General features: G+C 45.4%; 1 protein-coding gene across 1 annotated transcript in view; it reads left to right on the top strand.

Moving 5' to 3' along the window:
• The first annotated feature begins 621 nt into the window (after positions 1-621).
• Positions 622-9,855, top strand: part of DRD4 (dopamine receptor D4) — a 35,393-nt gene continuing 26,159 nt past the window's right edge. The window contains exon 1 of the mRNA XM_035124091.2: positions 622-1,252. Within this exon, the coding sequence (XP_034979982.1) occupies positions 995-1,252 (258 nt within the window). The 5' untranslated portion in view covers positions 622-994. The remainder of the gene's footprint in view (positions 1,253-9,855) is intronic.

The raw sequence follows: 9,855 nt of genomic DNA, 5'->3' as shown, positions 1-9,855 counted from the left end.
ACCACGATGCGACATCTACCGCAGTAACGGCCCCGGGTGGGAATCCCGCAAATTCTCGGGACCTTCGATTGTCTGGCAACGCCTCAGGTTCCCCGTTCCCCTCAGGTTCCCCGCAGCCTCGTTGTTCCTGTGGCGACTTCGTGCCCCGAGAAACCTTCTAAGGAGCGGCACGTGCGAGCGCTCAAGCCAGGGTGCTCGGGGGTCTCTGGGCTGCCGGTGGCAGATTTTGGCGCGTCGTCGCCTGGGACTCCTGCCAGGCGCTGTGAGGCACTGAGGCGCAGGAACCACGGGTCTCCTGCTCGGCCGCTCCCCAAATATGCTCGGATTGCGCCGCGCAGGGCGCTGCTGATTGGCTGTCGGCTCCTCGCACGCCGCCCAGCCCGGCCTTCCCGATAGAGCGCCTCCCTCCGTCCGTCCAGTCAGCTTGCTTTCCTCGCCTCGAGGTGACCCACTTGTAGCTCGCGCCGGGGCAGCAGAGCTGGGCTCGAGCGGGAGAAAAAAGTGAGCGGGACTTGCAAGGGTCCGGCGCGTGCGTTGCGCGCGGACGCGTTTCCTCTTCTAGACGCGCGAAAGGAAGCCTCGAGGGCTTCTTCCGTCTTCCCGCCCGACTGGTTGGCGAGGGTCGAGCGGGAAAGAAAACTTCGGGAAAGGGGCCGCGCCGCGTCGGTGAGGCGAGAAGCAAAGCGCGCCGGCTGCTGAGAAGTCCCTCGCGAGCGGGACCCAGCGGCGCGGAGCCTAGGCGTCTCTCTTGCCCCGATTCACGCGCGCCTTTCGCTCGCCGTGATCGTTCCCCTGGCTCGGCGATGGAGTGGGGCAGCCTGGGCGCTGGTCCCGCCCAGGCAGCTCCGGGACGAGGTGACTCTCTTTCGCCGGCCGAGCCCTGCCGTTCAGGGATCATGAGGCAGTGAAGCTCTTCGGCCTTGTAGCTCGTCAGGCGCCGAAGCGACCGTCGGCGGGACGCGGGTGCTGAGTGAAAGGGCGGCGAGCGGGAGCCATGGGGGCCAACAGCACCCCCGGCTTCAATGCCACCGACGCCTGCCCCACTCCTGAAGAGGAGCCGGACTACAACTTCGCCGCGCTGGTCTTCGGCGTCTTCCTCATCCTCTTCATCATCAGCGGGAATTTGCTGGTGTGCCTCAGCGTGTGCACCGAGAAAGCGCTAAAGACCACCACCAACTACTTCATCGTCAGCTTGGCCGTGGCAGACCTGCTCCTGGCCATCCTCGTGTTACCTCTATACGTCTTCTCAGAGGTAAAGTCCATCGCCTTTCCCTCCCGCCTCGCTTTCCTGTTTTCCCCTCGCGAAGGTAATTTTCCATGCAACCTTTATTTGAAGGGGTGGGAGGAGGCACCACCACTTATGTTAATAAATATCCCTTATTTTGAAGCACGACTATATATACTTCAAAAGGTAAGGTGGCCAGGACTTTAAAGAGAGTTGTGCAGCAGGGGGGGATTTCAAGGTAGGTGCAGTTTGCTGCGTCCTAGTGTTGCCCGAGGAGGAGAAAAGCAGGACCTGTCAAGATTTCTCTTTCTCACAACTCTCCAAAAGGTCCCCAAATCCTTGTCGACTATTTCAGATTTGAATGCCACAGGGCAGCCTTTGCAGGAAAGCTTGCCATGCCTTGTGGGCATGTTTGGGATCCTGTAATGGAAAGCCTGTGAAATGTTGCTTCAGTGCTTAGACCTTGTGCATAGTTGTCAGGGACTTGCTGTGGGACTTCATGGAGTTTGGGGATGTTGTGCTGTCTAGGTGAGCCTGCGGGGCTAGCTGGGAGCAGAGAGCACACACCTACATTGCAATCTTTGCAGCTGCTGTGTGGACAGTGTCTCTTGCCTGCAAGAGACGGGGAGGCAGGCAGGGCATCAGCACAAGCTGAGGGCCTGTACCTTTTGTACCTTCTGTCTAGTGGTTGAGAAAGACCCGTGCAAATGTGTTCAGACCAGAACAGATGCCGCAGTTCTGTGGTGTCCTCATTTCGTTGAAGTTTTCTGCTAACGGTATGATTGTTGGCACTTCAATATGTAATGCTACGTGGATAAAGGCATATTACACAGCCACAGGTCTGGGCCTTGGTTGAATATTGTCAGGACTATGGTGATACAGGAGAAGTGGCCTATTGATGATGATGGGTTGTTTTCCTATGCCATCTGTGGGTGTATACTTCCGTGTATAAGACTAGGTTTTCCCCCTTAAAAATAATGTCCAAAATTTGAGGGCGTCTTATACACAGGGGCCATCTCCCCCCATTTTCTTAAATCGGAGTCCCGAAAAATAGGGGACGTCTTATACATGGGGGCATCTTATAGATGGGAAAATACGGTAGTTCTTTCTGACAGTGGTGTTTGGGTTTTTTAACATATGAGGAGTGGACGTATGTAAGAAGGGGATTTGTCCAAACTATTCAGTATGTCTGTTATAGAAGTGATATTTATGTTTAGATCTCTTTGGTCCAAGCCCGACATTTCCTCAATACTGACTAATCTTAAATAGCTAATTTGCAACAATTTTACCATAGAATCTGATGCTAAAGTTGCAAGTGTCTTCATAACCTGGGGAAATTAGCTAAGAAATGAAACGAAATGTGTTTTCTATCCAAGTTTCAGCACCATGGGTCATTATGGATTTATGTAGCATAAACACTTACATAGAGTCATGGCTTGAAACTTAACATAAGTTTACTTCTGGAGAAGTTCAACCAAGGTTCTAGGACATCTGCTAAGGAATGCAGCCTAAACTTTTGTGGTTTTGGGTAGTTTGGAAGCAGTGTGTGGACAGTGGTTGCAGCTAGGACTGGACCTTAGGGCTGAAGCTCAGGGCTCCTCAGCCAAGGGTGCTCACTGAGGAACACCCAGAGAGTGACAGGTGGGGGTGGCAATGGCTCTAGGATTTCCACGGGCATGCTAGAGCCAACCGGGGGTGATGGTCATTGTTGCAACAACTTTCCTAATTTCTTCCTCTTTTGTTAAACAAAATAGGTAGTTGGGACCAGACAGGCAAGACACATACTTGGTCATTGATGCTCATTTTATTGTTTCTGCTTCAAGAAATATATTACCTCTTTCTACAAAAATGTGGTGCTTATTTTCATGCAAACACCTTTATCAGGGCAGCACAAATCAGCTCAATTTTGTTCCTGCAGTCACAGCAGGGTTATGATTTAAATGAGTTCAAAATGTGAAACTAATCAGGGTTGGCAAACTGTTTTTTGTTTGCTTTTTGTCCTAACGTGTCAGGAATGTACAATCAGTTGTACAGCATGGAATGGCAGAGGAGGAGAAGTGGAGAAGTATTACCAAATGAAGTAATATACATAGCCACCATTTGGGAGGGGGAGGGGGGTGCCTGTAAGACCATTAAGTCAAGGATCTAAACTTATCTAGGTTTGCCACTCTGTGCTGATCTCATGCAAAACATTTGGAAAATCAGAAGTTGAGATAAATGAGAGCACTGTTAGTGCTAGTTAAGTGAGCCAGCTGATACATGGGAGATTTACAGTGTCCAGGTGGATCTCAGATAAGCCCAAATGGCAGGTGCTTGGCAGATGAAGCAGAAATTCAAGTGCTTCTTCTTGCAGATTTGGAAAGCATATTGTTCCAGAACTGAACATTTGTTTAGCTTTGGTTTCTTTGTCATTGAAAATTTGTGTGGCATCTGAGGAAGACTAGAAGATAAAACCCACGGGCAGCTTGAATTAGGATGATTTGCCTTGCTGTTCACTTACTTGTAGGGGCTAGGGGTTATTTTGTTGGGCATTGATATGTGTGCATGCATGCCTGTCACAGGTCTCTGTTTTACAGCATAACCAAGAATTAATGTTCAAAGTAGGTGTGCCATTCCCTCTTAGATCTGATTCAAAGTCATTTGGAGTTAATGGAAGTCTTGTGAGGCAGAGGTGTGAGAGGAGCTAAATGTGGAGTAGATTGAATGTCAGAAATATGTATTAGAATATGAATTAGAAACAGTGATGCGACACATACCACACCCTATTATTATCCATTATCTTAGCAGGCTGTTATTAGATGAAAAAAAGCACTTATGTTTCCAAGGGTACCTCTAATTTAAAGAAGAAAAGAAGCCTTTTGAGCTAAAACATTCTTCCCATTTACATGCAAGTGAATACAGCTTTTGGTTAATACTTGCTTGGCTCCTGATCTCATGGTCCATTGAAGTAAACCGGAAAATAATACCCACCGGCTTTTGATCCTCTGTATATCTGTGCTTTAAAGCGCACAATTCCGTATTTAGCTCTCTATTCTGTTGCATGTGCAGTTCTTAAAGACGCGAACTGTTTTTCTCTGCAAATTGTCTAATATTGTTCAGTTTCAAATAATGGAACAGTGGTTAGAGGAACACATTATTGAGTCCTTGGTTCTGTTGTATCTCTGACCCTTTGAGATACTTTATCCTTTTTCCATTTGCAAAATGATGATAACAATATGGTTTCAGCAAAGTTTGAAGCAGTAACATCCATGAAACCTGTGATATGCAAGGAGGGTAGGGAGTTATTTTGGCTGATGATATACAGAATGCAAAACCTGTGCAACTAGCCATTATAGGATTCAGCGAATTGCTGAGAAAGATTTTGAAGAGCAATATCTTCTTGCATGTGAATCCTGAAACATTGATATTCAAAACTTACCAGGAGGGCATGGCTTACGTAAAAGATAGGTGCTCAATGGAATTTCCCAAACATCCCAGGGCAAATAGATATGCAGCAGTCAGTGGTGCTCAAAATTTATGAAAACAGGTAGAGCACAGGGTAAGAAGACCCACACATGTATGCATCACATAAAATCCAGAGCAAGAGGCGGACAGGATTTCCGAATGGTTTATGAGATTAGTATGGCTTAGAAGTCAGCAGCAGAAAACGGCCTGGAAAAGATGGGAGTGTTTGGATGATTTGGGAACTGTGGCACTGCAGGGAAATTTTAGAGCAAACATGCACAACTCATGACCTATAAGGCTGAATGTAGCAAACTACCCATCTATTGTCGCGTCCAAGGTACCAGTACTTGACAGGCTCCCTGTTTTCACATTTCTGAGCAGGTAGCAGCTTAAAAAAAATTAAGGTTAAATTTGTTGCTGGTAGTTGCATTCAGCTTGGTGAGTCAAAGGCTACACAGGCCTGTACTAGGAGATATACAATACTATAGCAAATACAACACATGGTAAAAGAAGAGGAGCTATGGTAGCTTTTCTTCTTTCACCTTCAGAGAGTAGCTGTTTTCTGCTGAATTGGCAGAATTCCAACAAGGGCAATAAGACCCTAGCGAAGCCCTGTATGGAAGTACATACATTCCCAAAATTTGTGTGTGTGTGATGTGAAGCTGTTTAGATAGCTAGAGATATTTCCCTGTCCTACTGAAGCATGAGGATTGCCCACCTCATTCAGGGTAGCCCAATATTGATGTAATGACCCACGTGTTCCTTGAAAATGGTGTTCCTTGTGCCCATTAAGGACACAATATGTCTGTACAATGAAGGTTCTCCATAAGCTGCAGCACAGTGAACAGAAATGTGCCTCCCTGTGATAGGCAGAACTCGCCTTGCCCAATTGATAGGGAAACGCAAAATAGCCAAGGAAAAGAGGGATGCATGCATTGCAAATTAACTTTGGTATGCAGTGACAACACAGATAGGTTTTTGGTCATGTTCCTCAATCTCTTTGCTGCCTTACTCGGACAGATTTAGCTTAATTGCTCCAAGAAAAATTATGAGCTGCAATTTAAGCCTCTGTTTTAGACTCCTTTTAAAGTGGGGGGGTGGGGTGGGGGTGGGTTCTTACCTTCGCTTTGTCCTTTAGACATATGTCACTGTGACTTCTGCTGTCAAGTGATGCTTGAAAGCAGTCATCCTTCCCCTTCTTTGGGCTTTTCACCACGTAGCAATAATATTTTAAATATTTCCAGCAATTGTATCATAGCTTTTAATGATTATTTTAAGGTGAATAATTTGTTGGTGACAGGTTTAGCTCACTGAAAATCTTAACGAAGGTTGGTGATCAGATTCTGATTTTGCTCTTGTTTTAAAATGAGCCTAATTAGTTTATTATGATGGTGCCAATCATCCCATGGTAGAAATAAATTTGGTACCTCAGATGGAAAATACAAGAGATGTCTTATGGAAGGAAAAAGTACAATATTTCCAGTAAATGATCATGTATAGATGGGGAGGGGGAGGGGTGTCACTACGGTGCTGCTAATGCAGTGGTTTGACTTCACCCCCCAGAGGCACGCTCCATTGTCTCTTGACGGATGCCAACCAACCATAGCTGGGGGTGGGAGGCTGTGGTCTCCAGATGTTGTTGGATTACAACTCAGTCTCCACCATCCCTGACTGTTGGTCATGTTGGCTGGGGCTGATGGGAGCTGGAGCCCAACAACATCTGGAAGGCCACAGGTTAGACACCCCCTTTGTAGGGGGAAGAGGGGAAGACAAATATTGGTTTGCTAGCTGCCTTCCTCCTGCACAAGTATTGGGTGCAACAGCTTCCTCACTTGTACAATATTTGAAGTTGAATAGTTAGCTATAATGATACATATTTTGACCACTTCAGGATACAGTATTAGCCTTTTTTAATCCTCCCTTTCTCAGTTGCTCCCAGAGTGTACCAGATTCTGCTTTGTGGACTGCAAAAAAGCTAGAGTAATTCTCACAGTCCACAGCAATTGGATCATGCTGGACTGATAGCATATCAGAAGAATAAGCTATAACCCAGTAGTTGGTGGTGTTTTTTTTTAAAATCTAGCGATGGGAACATAAAAATGGAAGCATCCCATATTTGGAAGTAGAAGCAGTTGTTAAATGCTTATAATTTGAGCATAATGAGAGCATTTCACCAGAGGCTTATCATTCAGCAAAGGAGTGAACAAACAGGAGAATGAGATCCGTAGTTGTAAGATGCATAAATCATTAGATTGATTTGAACATCTGGGTATAATGTCAAGATCTTGAATTGCTTTTATGTGCCTTCTGGAGCTAGTGCTGATGTAATGCTGTGCTTTACCACATTCAAGTCTGGGAAAGGTCTGCAGAGTAACATGCTTTTTAGCTTCTCCCCTCCCCACCCCAATCCCTTCACAGCTCCTCACTAGCAGGAATTCTCTTTCCCTTGCCTCACTGGTCATAACTAGAGTTAAGGATCTCATTGGCACCAGATTTTATCATGACTAGAAATAACTAGGTTTCCTTGCAATCGGGATTTACGGACTAACTTTAAATCCTGGTAAAAGGTTACTCCAGTTAGTGCTAACCACAGTTAATTACTGGTGTTAATCTACACCAGACCCCAGCTTCGGAACTCTTTAAGGGATTTTTCCTTCCTCTCACCTGTGAGATCTACAATTATAGACCTCACACAGAAACATCACCTTTGTTTTGATGTATGTGATTCTTTATATATCATGCCAGGAGCAGGGGCTCTATAAGAATTACACAGTGCCTCTGGAGTTGCAATCAGACCAGAAGGGTTGTCAGCTCTGTTGATATCCCTGTAGTCTCTTTTATTTCCTCCTGTCAAGAGCCTACAAATTCTGCTATAAACCATTTGGAGTAGTTAGAGCACTGTGGGATGATTTTCTCTCTCCATCAAGATCCTAGTAGCCCTTTCTATCATCTCCAGTGCAAATTCTATTAGTTTTGGATGAAATGTGATGCCAGCAGGCAGTCAATTCAATATTATAGCTTTTGCTGGGTTGTTGCTGCCTATTCAGTCAAGCCAGGGTTAACTATTTAGCTACTTTTTTTAATGCAGTTCATTAGGAAGTAAGAGTGAATCATCAGTGGTTGGCTAAGCGATTCCCCTTTTGGTTTGGGGTGTGTGTGTGGTTTTTTTTGGTGTGTTTTGCTTGCTGGGAGGGGACACAATAACACTCTGTAACAAGTGGAGGATTCAACAAGGAAAGCCTCATCAGCCAAACGGTGGGCTTTCTTGTTCCCTATTCTATAGAAAACAGTATCATGTTTCGTCTTATCTCTTCTTTTTTTATTTACTCAGCATGGAATATATTTGTTATATTGGGCTGTATATAATAAGGCAGTCATATTCTGTTGAACAGAAATCCTTACCAATTGTGAAGTGCATCTCCTTTGACTTCATAGGTGTCTTTATCTTATGGAGTCCAGGAGTGACACACACAGAGACCAAGAGGTCATTGATGCTAACTGAGGAAACACTGGGCCTGAACACCATCATTTCTCTCAAGCTTCTGAGTCTAGACCCCCACAGTTCATAGCTGCCTCCATCCTAGCTTAGTTTCATCAAGGAACTGATAAACTTGTGTCCAAGAGCTGGTGTGTTAACATAAGCAAAATCCCTGGTAGAGATGACAGAATGTTGGACTTTGGAGCAGATGCCCCACTAAGGTTTTGTGTACTCCACAGCAAGAGGTCAGAGCCAGAGAAGTGTAGTCTGGATCAACAATTGTTTTGCTTATTTGTGTTACGTTGTCAAGTTAGATTTTTTTCATTGCACTTTAATATTGTGTTCAGAAGCTGTTTTATGGATATTTTATTTTATTTTCTCTTTGTGTATGTTTACATAATGAGTACAATTTGCAGTGTGTGTTTGTGTTTGAATGGTCCTGACTTTTTCCATGTTGTCTTAGTGCTCAATAATCATTTCTGTTTTTGAGATTCTCTGTGGAACACATAATGTGCTCTTTGTCCTCTGTCCATGGTTCTGAAACAGCTCTCACTGGCTTCCTTTGCTGAAGTGCACCCTCGTGGCTCACCTGTAGATTTGGGGAGAAGGTGGCGTCATGGATTAGACCACAACGCCTCCTGGGCTTGCTGATCAGAAGGTCGGCAGTTTGAATCCTCGCAACGGGGTAAGCTTCATAGAATCATAGAGTTGGAAGAGACCACAAGGGCCATCCAGTCCAACCCCCTGCCAAGCAGGAAACACCATCAAAGCATTCTTGACATATGGCTGTCAAGCCTCTGCTTAAAGACCTCCAAAGAAAGAGACTCCACCACACTCCTTGGCAGCAAATTCCACTGTCGAACAGCTTTTCCATTGGTCTGTCTCAGCTTCTGCCAACCTAGCAATTCAAAAGCACAGCACACCAGTGCAAGTAGATAAATAGGTACCACTGTGGTGGGAAGGAACATTTCCATGCGCTCTGGCTTCTGTCACAGTGTTCCATTGTGCCAGAAGCGGTTTAGTCATGCTGAGCACATGACCCGGAAAGCTGTCTCTGGACAAATGGCGGGTCCCTCGGCCTGAAGCAAGATGAGCAACGCACCTCATAGTCACCTTTGACTGGACTTAACCATCTAGGGGTCCTTTACCTGTTTTACCTATCTGCTTTATCATGATAGGACAATAGGATGTACACAAAATTATATCAGGTGTGTTTGCATAAGGGCAATCAAAATTTGATACAGGGTATCATCCTTTTTTAAATTAACTTCCAGGTTTTTTGGTTGTGGCCCTCCCCCAATGCTTATACTGTACAGGGGGAAAATAGTTTTGAGGAGTGCAGTTTGCAACCTTCTGTATGCAAACTTTCTCTTACAAAGTGAGCACGGTTGCATCAAAGTTGATAAAGGAATTTATCAGTCTCTTATGTTCTGGTGCCCTTCATAGTCAGGGGTGAGGAACTTCCGGCCCTTCTGATGCTGTTGAACTACAACTGCCATCAGCCACAGTCAGCATATAGACAGATGTCAGGAATTATGGGAGCTGTAGCCTAGCAAGCTTTGGAGGGCCACAGGTTCCCCATGCATGTCCTCAGTTATTTCCCAGTATCTCAACAGGTTTGCAGCTTATCAGATTTGCTATAGACTATTCCTCCCCTTCTCATCAGTTAACTGTGCCAGACTTGAGTGCCTTGAGGGAGGTGAAGCTT

The sequence above is a fragment of the Zootoca vivipara genome, chromosome 1, assembly GCF_963506605.1.
Source record: "Zootoca vivipara chromosome 1, rZooViv1.1, whole genome shotgun sequence".
In the NCBI taxonomy this organism is placed as follows: domain Eukaryota; kingdom Metazoa; phylum Chordata; class Lepidosauria; order Squamata; family Lacertidae; genus Zootoca; species Zootoca vivipara.
Note: the sequence above shows the minus strand (reverse complement) of the source record. Positions and strands in the feature narration are given on the sequence as shown.